A 15,837-nucleotide genomic window follows, 5' to 3' on the forward strand; every position below is an offset into this window, starting at 1 on the left:
CTATGCTATGTTTAGTTTTGCTATCCTATGCTTTGTTTTGTTATGCTATGCTTTGTTGTGTTTTGCTATGATTTGTTATGCTATGCTATATTTTGTTGTGTTTTATTATGCTATGCTTTGTTTTGCTATGCTATGTTTTGTTATGCTATGTTTTGTTATGCTATGCTATGCTTTGTTATACTATGTTTTGTTATGCTAAGCTTTGTTTTGTTATGCTATGCTATGTTGTGTTTTGTTATGCTATGCTGTTTTGTTGTGTTTTGTTATGCTATGCTATACTATGTTTTGCTATGCTTTGCAATGCTGTGTTTTGTTATGTATGCTATGTTTTGTTGTGTTTAGTTATGCTATGCTATATTTTATTGTGTTTTGCTATGTTTTGTTATGCTATGTTTTGTTAGGCTATGCTTTGTTTTATGTTATGCTATGTTTTGGTATGTTATGCTGTTTTGTTCTGCTTTTTTGTTGTGTTATGTTATGCTATGCTATGTTTTGTTTTACTATGCTATGTTTTGTTTTGCTATTCTTTGTTATGTTATGCTATGGTTTGTTTTGTTGTGTTTTGATATGCTATGCTTTGTTATGCTATTTTTTGTTATGCTATGCTATGTTTTGTTATGCTATGCCAAGTGTTGTTTTGTTAGGCTATGCTATGTTGTGTTTTGTTACGCTATGTTTTGTTGTGTGTTGTTATGCTTTGCCAAGTGTTGTTTTGTTAGGCTATGCTATGTTGTGTTTTGTTATGCTATGTTTTGTTGTGTGTTGTTATGCTATGCTATGCTATGCTATGTTTTGTTGTGTTTTGCTGTTTTGTTATGCTATGCTTTGTTTTAAGTTATGTTAGCTATGTTTTGTTCTGCTATGTGTTGTTGTGTTTTGTTATGTTATGCTATGTTTTGTTATGCTATGCTATGTTTTGTTTTGCTATCCTATGCTTTGTTTTGTTATGTTATGCTATGCTATGTTTAGTTTTGCTATCCTATGCTTTGTTTTGTTATGCTATGCTTTGTTGTGTTTTGCTATGATTTGTTATGCTATGCTATATTTTGTTGTGTTTTATTATGCTATGCTTTGTTTTGCTATGCTATGTTTTGTTATGCTATGTTTTGTTATGCTATGCTATGCTTTGTTATACTATGTTTTGTTATGCTAAGCTTTGTTTTGTTATGCTATGCTATGTTGTGTTTTGTTATGCTATGCTATGTTTTGTTGTGTTTTGTTATGCTATGCTATACTATGTTTTGCAATGCTGTGTTTTGTTATGTATGCTATGTTTTGTTGTGTTTAGTTATGCTATGCTATATTTTATTGTGTTTTGCTATGTTTTGTTATGCTATGTTTTGTTATGCTATGCTTTGTTTTATGTTATGCTATGTTTTGGTATGTTATGCTGTTTTGTTCTGCTTTTTTGTTGTGTTATGTTATGCTATGCTATGTTTTGTTTTACTATGCTATGTTTTGTTTTGCTATTCTTTGTTATGTTATGCTATGGTTTGTTTTGTTATGCTATTCTATGTTTTGCTATGTTTTGTTATGCTATGCTTTGTTTTATGTTATGCTATGTTTTGTTCTGCTATGTTTTGTTGTGTTATGTTATGCTATGCTATGTTTTGTTGTTTTACTATGATATGTTTTGTTTTGCTATGCTTTGTTATGTTATGCTTTGTTTTGTTATGCTATGTTTTGTTATACTATGCTATGCTTTGTTATACTATGTTTTGTTATGCTAAGCTTTGTTTTGTTATGCTATGCTATGTTGTGTTTTGTTATGCTATGCTATGTTTTGTTGTGTTTTCTTATGCTATGCTATACTATGTTTTGCTATGCTTTGCAATGCTGTGTTTTGTTATGTATGCTATGTTTTGTTGTGTTTAGTTATGCTATGCTATATTTTATTGTGTTTTGCTATGTTTTGTTATTCTATGTTTTGTTATGCTATGCTTTGTTTTATGTTATGCTATGTTTTGGTATGTTATGCTGTTTTGTTCTGCTTTTTTGTTGTGTTATGTTAAGCTATTCTAATTTTTTTTTACTATGCTATGTTTTGTTTTGCTATTCTTTGTTATGTTATGCTATGGTTTGTTTTGTTATGCTATTCTATGTTTTGCTGTGTTTTGCTATGTTTTGTTATGCTATGCTTTGTTTTATGTTATGTTATGCTATGTTTTGTTCTGCTATGTTTTGTTGTGTTATGTTATGCTATGCTATGTTTTGTTGTTTTACTATGATATGTTTTGTTTTGCTATGCTTTGTTATGTTATGCTTTGTTTTGTTATGCTATGTTTTGTTATGCTATGTTTTGTTATGCTATGCTATGTTTTGTTGTGTTTTGTTATGCTATGCTATGCTTTGTTGTGTTTTGCTATGCTATGCTTTGTTTTGTTATGCTATGTTTTGTTTTGCTATCCTATGCTTTGTTTTGTTATGCTGTGCTTTGCTATCCTATGCTTTTGTTTGTTATGCTATGCTGTGTTTCGTTATGCTATGCTATGTTTTGTTATGCTATGCTGGTGAGGGTATGTGAGGGTGTGTGTGTGAGTGTGTGTGAGGGTGAGTGAGGGTGAGTGAGGGTGAGGGGGGTGAGGGGGGTGAGGGTATGTGAGGGTGAGGGTTTTTGAGGGTGATGGTGTGTGAGGGTGAGAGGGTGAGGGGGTGTGAGGGTGAGGGGGTGTGAGGGTGAGGGTGTGAGAGTGAGTGAGGGTGTGTGAGGGTGAGAGGGGGTGAGGGGTGTGAGGGTGAGGGGGGTGAGGGTGGGTGAGAGTGAGGGTGAGAGGGTGAGGGGTTGTGAGGCAGAGTGAGGGTGTGTGAGGGTGAGTGAGGGTATGTGAGGGGTGTTGAGGGTGAGAGTGTGTGAGGGTGAGGGGGTGTGAGGGTAGGGGGTGTGAGGGTGTGAGGGTGAGGGTGAGGGGTGTGAGGGTGGTTGAGGGGTAGTGAGGGTGAGGGGTGTGAGGGTGAGGGGTGTGAGGGTGAGGGTGTGAGGGGGTGTGAGGGTGAGGCAGTGTGAGGGTGAGGGGGTGTGAGGGTGAGTGATGGTGAGGGTGTGTGAAGGTGAGGGGGTGTGAGGGTGAGAGGGTGTGTGAAGGTGAGAGGGTGAGTGAGGGTGAGGGTGTGTGAGGGTGTGTGAGAGTGAGGGGGTGTGAGGGTGAGGGTGAGGAGGTGTGTGAGGGGTCAGGGGGTATGAGGGGGTGAGGGCGAGTGAGGGGGGTGAGGGCGTGAGGGTGAGTGTCTCCAATGAATGTCGCTGCTTCGCCTTCTTTGAAAATGTTCAGTGCTGCAAATAGAGCATGCCGCCCTAATTATCACAGCATGAGGCCCCAAAGTGATAATTATCACAGCATGCAGAGAGGCGCCCCACGCTGCTGGAGCACTCAACTGCACATTAATTATAGTTGAGTGCTCCAGCAGCCTGGGGCGCCTGTTGACATGCTGTGATAAGTGGGGTCTCATGCTGTGATAATTGTTACTTGCAGCGCACAAGCTGTTCCACTGTGAAGCGCCTTCACAGACCTGAATCGGCTCGTGCCCATACTACAATCGGCTCGTGCACAGGTCTGTCTCCAGGTCTGTCTCCCTTGGAGGCAAACACGGTGACTATAAGTCTCGTTGGCTGCAGCGCTTTGCGCTGCACCGCCAGCGAGACCTAAAAAGTACCTAAGCAGAAGCAGAAAAAGTCCTAAGGTTGATCTCCAGAGCCCCCAAAGTGCATACACATATAAGTATATACTAAAGTATATACAAGAGGTCTCGAATGCGCAACCTAAAAATGGGTCATAACAGCAAGTTACATATAAATATGATCTACGGTTTTATCAAGTAGCACGACGCATGCTGGTAAGTTTACTGTTCCACTACAGTCTCCTTTTTTATGGTTGTAGCATAATGCAAAACAATTAATAGGACTATTTGGTAAACGACTTACACTTCCATATGCATAATCCTACTGGAGTAGAACCAAGGTCCTGATGTAGGAAGATTCCCTTCACAAAAACGCAATAGTACCTTTTTTATATGATATAATAGGCTATTTATATTGCGTGCAGCTACTTTAAGGAGTGCCCTGGCGCAGGACTAGCAGAAAGTCAGCAGTGAATTAGGCTTACACAAAGAAACTGTTTTTTTTATGGAGTTTGATTTTGCAAACAACCTTCTATACTAAGAAGTAATTAGCAAAATATAGAGTTGTAGTGAGTTGCGGACTGCCATGCCTAATTAATATGCATTCAGCAGGTCGCCATTTCTGACTCACTATGATTGCTCGCAATAACCAAGATGGTGGCCTGATAAGTTCAATAGACCAAAAGGTCTGTGATTGCCTTTAAATAATTTACATTTTTAAACAGTCAGGAGTCCTCAAGGGAAACAAGGCTATTGTTGGATCTTGCCCTTTTGGCGGGTTGACCCCAAACTATTTGCCTTCCTCTGCCTATTTTTCTGACCTTCTTTATTTTTGCTATTGGAGTGTGGGCACTTACCCACTGCTAATCAGTGCTAAAGTACACATGCTCTTGCCTCTAAAACATGGTATGACTGGTTTACACCTGTTTGGCATATTTCATTTACTTATATGTCCCTTGTAAAGTGGTATACCATATACACAGGGCCTGTAAATGTAATGCTATTAGTGGGTCTGCAGCACTGTTGTGCTACCCACAGAAGTAGCCTTTCAAACCTGTCTCAGTCCTGCCACTAGAGAGCCTGTGTGCGCAGTTTACTACCACATTGACTTGACATTTAAAGCGACTTGCCAAGCCTTAAACTCCCCTTTTACTACGTATTTGTTGCCACTCTGGGAGGCCCCTCCCTGTGTTTGGTTCCATAGTGTTAAGGAGAAGACACCCTATACATGCAGATCATCTGAAGACTTTCACAGAGCAAGCGACGCCACAGCGAGTCACCCCACCTTTTGGGCTGTCAACACACCCACCTGTCCTGAAGAAGACCTGCCATGACATTCAATGGTTCAGATCGACCAAATCTCTGGGTGTCAAATCAATAAGCAAACCTGCTGTGTACCAGAGTTATTGTTTACCCACTTTTTGACTGCATTCCAATTCTTTGTGTAATTAAATTGTACATAATATCACCTTGTATATATGCAGTGCATCCCTGTCACTGAACATTTAATGTCATCGTACCACATGTCAAATTTGTCAGTATTTCTTGTACTGACAGCCTTCTGATTACTTGTAAATATAGACTTAAGCTTAAATTGATATAAAAGAAGAGTCTTTTGCAAGCATATACTAGTAGGTGTTTTGCTTTAATCTGTGTTCCAACATCATTTGATATGCATTCAAACGTAATTTGATATGCGTGTCATGATTTACCCAATGTAAACACTATACTTGTCATACTTATTTAATAGGTATCAAGCAACTCTTCCTGGTTCTCCCTCATTTTATTTTTTTAAAGCAAATGGGTTCTCCCCAACAGAACCATTGTAGCCTATTACATACATATCCAGGTTCTGAGGGACACAGGGTCGCCCCATTGTTGCTATATTGAGGAGAAGACACCCGGCTGAAGGGTCACAGTCAAAGCTACCTGTGCCCTCTCACTCAACAGCAAGTTTGATGGGGTTGGAGGCACGCTCAGGGTAAGTGCCGCAGTCCCAGGGGTATGTTGTAGGGTGGACACAGATCACCAGGGGAGACCAAAGGAAGTCTCCCCCATCCACATTCAGCCATATTTCCTAGACCAACTGCAGCTGCACCGCACGTTCGGGGGCAGCTGCCCTGTTACAACTTTGCATGAAGGGGACCAAGTGAGGTCTCCCTGCAACCACTGACAGTGTGGGGATGCCCCCACTCCTGGAAGCCACACCTTGAAGCATTAGTACCTGGGATGATCATTACCTGGCATGGTGAATCATTGATGGAGGCCCACCAGTGAAGCCTGCGAGTGCAGGAGCCCTGCACTAGGGAACTACCGGAAAAAGCCTCAGACGGGTGCAGGCCCACCTGCGCTCGGTGTCTTAGGCCAGAACTAGGGGGCATATTATCAAGCCTGTGCGATAAAATTATCGCCGCTTTATAGGCCGAAAACGGTCGATAAAGCGGCAATAATGGGCTTGATAATATGCTCTATGGAATTCCAATCGAAGCCCATGTTAGATGTCTTCACATCTAACATGGGCTTCGATTGGAATTCCATTGAGCATATTATCAAGCCCATTATCGCCGCTTTATCGGCCGTTTTCGGCCGATAAAGCGGCGATAATTTTATCGCACAGGCTTGATAATATGCCACTAGATTCTTTCTACAGGACATGAAAATCAACAGTATTTGACTTAGAAGGCATGCAGGTCTCCTGGCGCCCGATTATTGTTTATGGTGATTTGCGTGCTGTTGCAACCGAGATGCCTTATGGACGCCAATCTGTTTATTTATGTACCTTTAGTATCCCTAACCTGATCGATTTCATGGTCTAGGTATACACTGATCTTATGGTGCTTATTATGTGGATTCCTGCTTTATCAGGATACAGTGCCCTATTACAGTAATTGCTCCATATGCACTGTACTTATGATTCAAGTAATTTAGCCATATTTACTTTCCATGGAGCCTGCAAGGTATTTCATAATGCATACTATTTTGGTTCTTGCATTATCAGAATGCTAAGTATTATTCAGTAATTGCACAATATTTATGATCTGCTACATTTTTGGTCTTGTGATCTATATATAATAGAAACCATATTTTTATTTAATCCTCAGTGGAGTCTCTTTTGTGGTGTTTTTATTGTGTCACTGGCAAGGGTGTGTTGAGCAAATGCTTTACACATTGCCTCTGGTGATAAGTCTGACTGCTCCTCACCAAGCTATCAGGTGGTGAGCACAAGTCCTCTTTGGTGTGTAACTTACATGCCCTGATTAGAGTGGTGGGCTCTTCCTGGCTTAGGCGCATACCCTAGCCAACTACAAACCCCATTTATCATGGATATCATTTGGAGGTAGTCAGGGGTCGGAGTTGTGACCTGTAGCTTGCTCCCTGCTTCTCCTGGCACTTCATTTGTAACCCCTAGCCAGAGGGGGCAAAACATCAAAGGACAGGATCCCAAAAGAGCCCCTTCCCTTTGGTGAATAGGTTATAAATCCAACTTGGGAGTCAGCCATTTTTCAATGTTTTGCAATCAGATTTTGATCTCAAGACACTGACATCTCACACTGATTCACAATCCCATTTTCTGAGTTGGTAAAAGTTTAACCACTCCTAAAATGGAATTAGTATACACAGCAACCTAGTTTTCAGTCAAAACACTATTTATTTTTAATCACAGCGTTTGTGACCACAAAATAGGTTAGGACGTCAGGCCTCAAGTCTGATTTACATAAAGTTAATCCCATTCTAGAGTGGCACAGTGGGCAAAAGCACAGTGGACGGGAAAAGATAATGAAGGGCATTACACAAGCTTACACTAGACTTATTTGAGTATACATGCTTTGTGAACAACCTAGATAGTATAACTTACACACATGCAAAGCTGTAATGTAGTGTAAATTGCACCTGTTTTAAAAAAATTGGACCCATTATGTTTATTGTCGCGCGCTGGTTCTTTGCAGCTGAGTAAATTTATGTAGCAGCTTACGTTAACCATATCGTCACATGCAAGAAATGAAAGCAAATTAGAGAGCATGTGTAAATTAAGGAATGCAACTGTCCAGATTTAGTAGTTCTTTCATTTTAAAAACATGTGAATTCACATAGCAGCATAGGCCGCCCAATAGATACTCGCCCTAGCTACAAATTTTGATGTAAAATAATAGCGGCAGCTAGCAACATTTTGGTGCACATACTTACATGTTCAGAAGCAAATAACGCAATGCTTGGAATAGCCGCCATGCCTTTGGTTTTAACAGCAGGAAAGCGCTTGTAACGAGCGACCAGTATGCTGTACAGGTTGGACATGGACCCACCTATGAAAAATAAACAACATTTAACAAGCAATACAAAATCAATAAGTTGTGCAACAGTTAAAAAAAAATGCCATTGGTCACTTCTAGACTGTCAAGTGCGTCATAGTCCCGCCTAATTTGCACCAAACGAATTTAAACTAGACTGATCTGTTTTCAAGCTTACAATAACAGATGACGACATCCAATGTGAAGCTACCCATAGAGTTTAGTAATCTCCTTGTTACTACCTATGCACTCTTGCAATTACTTAGCCAGTCCCATGTCCTTATCCAATCACTCTGCCACAATTCAAGCATTCATAAAACCACCATGCACTCTCCTTGCAGCACTGTAAGTATCCTGTCACTATCCATGTAATAATGCAATGACCCAGGCACTAATACATGCAGTGCTACAATCACATGTGCAATATCCATGCAGTCCTGTAACCAACTATTGATTCACTCCTCCAATTACCCAGGTAGTACCCATGGAGTCCAGCAATCACGCTGTCACTCCCTGTGCACTCCTCTAATCCCCCAGCCAATACCATGTAGTAATCCAATCACTCCGCCAAAACACAAGCAGTTAGAAATTCACCATGCACTCTCTTTGCAGTACTCTAATCATCCAGTCAGTACCCATGTACTTGTGCAATTACCTAGGCACTAATTCATGTACTTTTACAATCCTTTGAGTGCTACCTATACAGTTTAGTAATCTCCCTGTTACTACCTATGCACTCCTCCAATTACCCAGTCAGTCCTATGTTCTTATCCAATCACTCTGCCAAGACCCAAGCACTTATAAATTCACTATGCACTCTCCTTGCAGCACTCTAAGTATCCCGTCGCTATCCATGTACTCATGCAATGACCCAGGCACTAACACATGCAGTGCTACAATCACATGTGCACTATCCATGCAGTCCTGTAACCACGTACACACTACCGATTTACTCTTCCAATTACCCAGGTAGTACCCTTGCAGTCCAGCAATCAAACTCACTCCCCGTGCACTCCTCCAATCGCCCAGCTACTACCATGTACTATTCCAATCACTCCGCCAAAACACAAGTAGTTATAATTTTAGCATGCATTCTCCGTGCAGTACTCTAATCATCCAATAAGTTCCCATGTACTCATGCAATTACCCAGGCACTAATTCATGCACTTTTACAATCCTTTGACTGCTACCTATACAGTTTAGTCATCTCCCTGTTACTACTTATGCACTCCTCAAATTACCCAGCCAGTCCTATGTCCTTATCCAATCACTTTGCCAAGACCCAAGCAGTTATAAACACATGTGCACTATCCATGCAGTCCTGTAACCACCTACACACTACTGATTCACTCCTCCAATTACCCAGGTAGTATCCATGCAGTCCAGCAATCACCCTGTCACTCCCCATGCACTCCTTCAATGACCCACACACTAACACATGCACTGCTACAATCCCTTGAGCACTACTGATACAGTCCAGCAATCTCCTTGTCACTTCCCATGCACTCCTCCAATCAACCAGCCAGTTCCACATCCTTATCTAATCACTACGCCAAAACACAAGCACTTATAAATTCACCATGCACTCTCCTTGCAGTACTCTAATCATCCAGTCACTACCCATGTACTCATGCAATGCCCCAGGTACTAATACATGCACTGCTACAAACCCCTGACCACTACTGATGTAGTCCAGCCATCTCCTTCTCACTACCCATGCACTCCTCCAATCACCCAGCCAGTTCCATGTCCTTATCTAATCACTGCGCCATAACCCAAGCATGTATAAATTTACCATGTACTCTCCTTGGAGTACTCTAAACATCTAGTCACTACCTATGTACTCATGCAATGTCTTAGACACTAACACATCCAGTGCTACAATCACACGTGTATTACGCATGCCCACACAGCTTATTCACACCTTCATTTTCCCAGTTAGTACCCATACAGTCCAGCAATCACACTGTAACTCCCAATGCACTCCTCAACTCACCCATCCAGCACCATGTACTTATCCAATCATTCTGCCAATACCCAAGCACTTATGAATTCACCAGGCACTCTCTTTGAAAGTACTCTAATCATCCAGTCACTACCCATGTACTCATGCAATGACTCAAGCACTAACGTGTGCACTGCTACAATCCTCTATGCACTACCCATTCAGACCTGTAACCATCTACACACTACTGATTCACTCCTCCAATTACCCAGGTAGTACACATGCACTCCAGCAATCTCCCTGTCACTCCCAATGCACTCCTACAATCACCCGTCTAGCACCATCTACTTATCCAATCACTCCGCCAATACCCAAACACTTATAAATTCACCATGCACTCTCTTTAGAGTACTCTATTCATCCAGTCACTATCCACGTACTCACACAATGACTCAGGCACAAACTCATCTACTGCTACAATCCTCCATGCACTAACCATGTAGACCTCTAACAACCTACATACTACTGATTCGCTCCTCCAATTACACAGGTAGTACCCATGCACTCCAGCAATCCCCCTGTCACTTCCTATGCACTCCTCCAATCACCCACCCAGCACCATGAACTTATCCAATCACTCCGCCAATACCCAAGCACTTATAAATTCACCATACACTCTCTTTGCAGTACCCTAATCATCCAGTCGCTACCCATGTACACATGGTATGACTCTGGCACTAACTCATGCACTGCTACAATCCTCTATGCACTACCCATGCAGACGTCTTACCACCTACAAACTAATGAGTCACTCCTCCAATTAGACAGGTAGTACCCATGCACTCCATCAATTCCCCTGTCACTTTCCATGCACTCCTCCATTCACCCATCCAGCACCATGTACTTATTCAATCACACCGCCAATACCCAAGCACTTATAAATTCAGCAGGCACTCTCTTTGCAGTACTCTAATCCTCCAGTCACTATCCATGTACTCATGTAATGACTCAAACACTAACTCATGCCCTGCTACCATCCTCAATGCACTACCCATGCAGACCTCTAACCAGCTACACAGTACAGATTCACTCCTCCAATTACTCAGGTAGTACCCATGCACTCCAGCAATCCCCCTGTCACTCCCCATGCACTCCTCCAATCATCCATCCAGCAACATGAAGTTATCCAATCACTCCGCAAATATCCAATCACTTATAAATTCACCAAGCAATCTCTATTCAGTACTCTATTCACCCAGTCACTACCCATGTACTGATGCAATGACTCGGGCACTAACTTGTGTTAGTACTTATCCAATCACTCCACCAATACGCAAGCACCTATAAATTCACCATGCACTCTCTTTGCAGTACTCTAATCATCCAGTCAGTACCCATGTACTCATGCAATTACTCAGGCACTAACTTATGCACTGCTACAATCCCTGTGTACTACCCATGCAGTCCTTTAACCACCTACACATGTCTCATTCACTCCTTCAATTCCCCTGGTAGTACCCATGCAGTCCAGCAATCACCCTGTCACTCCCCGTGCACTCCTCCAGTCACCCAGCCACTGCCATATACTAATCCAAACACTCCACCAATATCCAAGCACTTATAAATTCACCACGCATTCTCCTTGCAGTACTCTAATCATCCACTCAGAACCCAAGCAATGACCCAGTCACTAACACACGTACTGCTACAATCCTTTATGCACTTCCAATGCATCCATCCAGGTATTACTCATGTACTCGTCTAGTCATGCAAGGACTATGCATGCACTTATGCAATCACCACATATTTTCTATGCACTCATGCAATCAGGCAGGCACTACCCACACACTCATACAATAAGCTAGGCATTGCCCATACACTCATCGAATCATGCAGGTACTACCCATGCACTCATTCAATCAGCCAGACATTACCCATACACTCATCCAATCAGCAGACACTATCCATGCACTCATGCAATCAGTCAGGCATTACCCATGCACTTGTCCAATCACACAGGGACTACCCACGTACTCATGGAGTCACCCAGGCACTACCTATGCACTCATCCAATCACACAAGTACTAGTGATGCACTCATACAATCACTTATGCACTACCCATGCACTATTTCAATCACTCAAACTCTACATATATACCCATGCAATCATCTTGGCAGTACCATACACTTATTGCTCTTTTTAAACAGAATAGGTGGTTCTGAACAGAACTGTCTTTTTCTTCTTTTTTCGATTTTATAATTTTTAATGTTTTGTAATTTTTCTTGGTGTTTTAAAAAAAAAAATGGAAAAACAACAGAACAAAGTGTCCAACTTTGCAATTAAACAGTCATTACAGGAAAAAATGCAGCAACAAAAAAAAATAACATTTGTAGTTTCTTGCGGCAGAAACGACAGCATGACCAGACTGCTCACCAAAACACACTATAGCGTCGCACTTGATGCAAAGTTGTTTCAGATTAGCGAACTCTGGACAGATGTCAGGTCCTTGTTTTACTACAGAGGTGCTTGGCCCAGCAGAATCACTGTCAAAATATGACCTACAAAATATCGACCTACAGGAATATCGATGCAGAAATATCGAAGGCAAGAATATCGACATCCTATCTACAACATGGTAAGTACAAAATATGGGAAAAAATACATAGATGTTAAAAATATCGATGTTAAAAATATCGTTTTTTTCTGTAAAAATATCAATGTAAAATAAAGTAAATAACACTAATAAATAAAATAAACATAATTAAAAATATCTAATAATGTTTCAAATTAATAAATAATACATATATAATAATACATTAATTAAACATATACATAAAATATATAATATATACATACTTAATACGTTGTAATAGTTATTTTAATAATTTATAAATTAATAAAAAATATTATAAATTACAAATACATTTACAAACATAAATCAAAAACCTAAATAAAAAGTAAAGAATTACGTTTAATAAATTAAAAAAATTAAATATACCTTTAATATTTTTTTTATTAATTATATACGACATGATCTAAATTTATACAAAAAAAATTTAATAACTAAATAAATAAAAATACTATTCAAAATCCATCAGTAAAAAAAATACAATAATAAAAATGTTGGATAGCATATAACTTAAAATTACCATTCCCACTCCAGAGAGCGCAACATTAGAGAAACCGTTGTATAGCGTAGAGGTAAAAATTACTATTCCAACTCCAGAGATTCAACAGTAGGGAAAGTGATGGATAGCGAAGGGGTAAAAATTACTATTCCAACTCCAGAGAGTGCAACAGTAGGGAAAGCGTTGGATAGCGTAGGGGTAAAAATTACTATTTCCACTCCAAAGAGTGCAACAGTAGGGAAAGCGTTGGATAGCGTAGAGGTAAAAATTACTATTCCCACTCCAGTGGGTGCAACAGTAGGGTAAGCGTTGGATAGCGTAGGGGTAAAAATTACTATTCCCACTCCAAAGAGTGCAACAGTAGGGAAAACGTTGGATAGCGTAGGGGTAAAAATTACTATTCCCACTCCAGAGAGTGCAACAGTACGGAAAGCGTTGGATAGCGTAGGGGTAAAAATTACTATTCCCACTCCAGAGAGTGCAACAGTAGGGAAAACATTGTATAGCGTAGAGGTAAAAATTACTATTCCAACTCCAGAGAGTGCAACAGTAGGGAAAGTGTTGGATAGCGAAGGGGTAAAAATTACTATTCCAACTCCAGAGAGTGCAACAGTAGGGAAAGCGTTGGATAGCGTAGGGGTAAAAATTACTATTCCCACTCCAGAGAGTGCAACAGTACGGAAAGCGTTGGATAGTGTAGGGGTAAAAATTACTATTCCCACTCCAGAGAGTGCAACAGTAGGGAAAACATTGGATAGCGTAGGGGTAAAAATTACTATTCCCACTCCAGAGAGTGTAACAGTAGGGAAAGCGCTGGATAGCGTAGGGGTAAAAATTACTATTCCAACTCCAGAGAGCGCAACAGTAGGGAAAGCGTTGGATAGCGTAGGGGTAAAAATTACTATTCGAACTCCAGAGAGTGCAACAGTAGGGAAAGCGTTGGATAGCGTAGGGGTAAAAATTACTATTCCAACTCCAGAGAGTGCAACAGTAGGGAAAGCGTCGGATAGCGTAGGGGTAAAAATTACTATTCCAACTCCATAGAGTGCAACAGTAGGGAAAGCGTTGGATAGCGTAGGGGTAAAAATTACTATTCCAACTCCAGAGAGTGCATTGGATAGCATAGAAGGTAAATATAACATACTTATAAATAATTGTTGTAAATAAAATATGTAAAATTTTAATTTTTAAATAACTCTACATCATTTGCAAATACCCATTTATAATGACTAAAAACATATTTAAAATTGAATAATTAATAAATTAACATTAAATACCAATAAATATGAATTAATAAATATAAATTACCAAATAATAAATATTGAACACTAAAATATTTGTCAAAACAAAAAACATATTGATAATTAAACATTGATTAACAATTAAAAAATGGTAAACAATACATTTATTTTTAAATAAAAAACATTTTTCATGAAAAATTAATTACCAATTAATAATATAAATTTCCAAATAATAAAAAGTAATTAACAATTAAAAATATCAATTACCAATTGTAAAAAATTAATTGCCAATTAACAAATTTAATTTCCAATTTAAAACCTTAATTACAAATTAAAAAAATAAATTGCAAATTAAAAAATTTAATTTTCAATTACAAACCTTAATTACCAATTACAAAAATGAATTGCCAATTACAAAATGTAATTACCAATTACAAACCTTAATTACCAATTAAAAAATTAATTAGCAATTAAAATAAGTATTCACCAATTAATAATTAATTAGGAATAAAAAAATTATCAATACCAATAAAAAATACATAATTACTTAATTATAATTAAATTACTTCCCACCCAATTCCCCTATAAACCCACAACCCGCTACAGAACCTAAACGCAAAAATTAATACAAATTAAATTACAATTATTAAAAATTAATAATTAATTTACAATAATTAAATTACTTCCCACCCTATACCCCTATAAACCCACAGCCTGCTCCAATACTAAAACATAAAATTAAATTAAAAATAACATTTTTAATATACAAAAATAGTACACATAATTTAAAACAAATAAAATACATTAAAAAAATATATAACACATACATATAAAATACATAATAAAATACATAACAACATACATAACAACAAACAAATATCGATATTAGTAACATCGAAATTAGTAACATCGATATAATTGGTATCGATATTACTAACTTCGATATTACTTACATCGATATAAAAAAAATCGATATTACTTACCTTAGGGTCGATATTCTGTCCAACGATAGTCTTGACCTCGATATTCTTCACCTTCGATATTTTAAACTCGATATTAATGTAAGTCGATAATTAGGAATCGATATTTTGACTGTGCACCAGTCCAGCAGCACGTTGATCATGCTGAGCAGCTTCCTGGGCGCGACGATGTTGTTCGCCGGCCAGATACAGAGGATGTAGTGTCTGGAGATGTTTCAGCATGCTGGACATGCCACACGAATCCTCGGTCATAGAGTGCAGCTTACTTTTCTAGCATTGACCTTCTTCTCCACGTCCGGAATTGTGAATAAGGCCCAAACAAAAGATTCTTTCTTATTTTTTACTTCTAATGAATCTCTTCTTCTTCCTCTGTTACCAAGTTGACATCAGTTGAAGAAGCCATTTTTCGGATGAAAAAACATCAAAAAAAGGTAAAGGTAGCTAGCAAACGCAACAGGTGTGTCTCCCAGAGTGTAGATGACGGCATGAAAAAAAGGGAGGGGTCCTTCACATTCTAGAAACAAAACCTTGTAAACCAATAAGATGCTTTCTTTCCAAATGACGTGGGGTTCGCGCACCGGGCGCGCAACCAGCGTGCACCCGGCACGACTTTAGGGAAATATATTTAACAATGATATAAC

The 15,837-nt window shown here is 39.3% G+C and overlaps 1 protein-coding gene across 3 annotated transcripts in view; it reads right to left on the reverse strand.

Annotated features, from left to right (window-relative positions):
- The window catches only part of LOC144829132 (glutamate decarboxylase 1-like), a 927,195-nt gene that overhangs the window by 246,843 nt on the left and 664,515 nt on the right, over window positions 1-15,837 (reverse strand). For all 3 annotated transcript variants that reach the window (XM_078687953.1, XM_078687955.1, XM_078687954.1), the window contains exon 6: window positions 7,801-7,916. In XM_078687953.1, coding sequence (XP_078544079.1) covers window positions 7,801-7,916 — 116 coding nt within the window. The remainder of the gene's footprint in view (window positions 1-7,800; window positions 7,917-15,837) is intronic.

Source organism: Lissotriton helveticus, chromosome 4_1, assembly GCF_964261635.1.
Source record: "Lissotriton helveticus chromosome 4_1, aLisHel1.1, whole genome shotgun sequence".
Classification (NCBI taxonomy): Eukaryota; Metazoa; Chordata; class Amphibia; order Caudata; family Salamandridae; genus Lissotriton; species Lissotriton helveticus.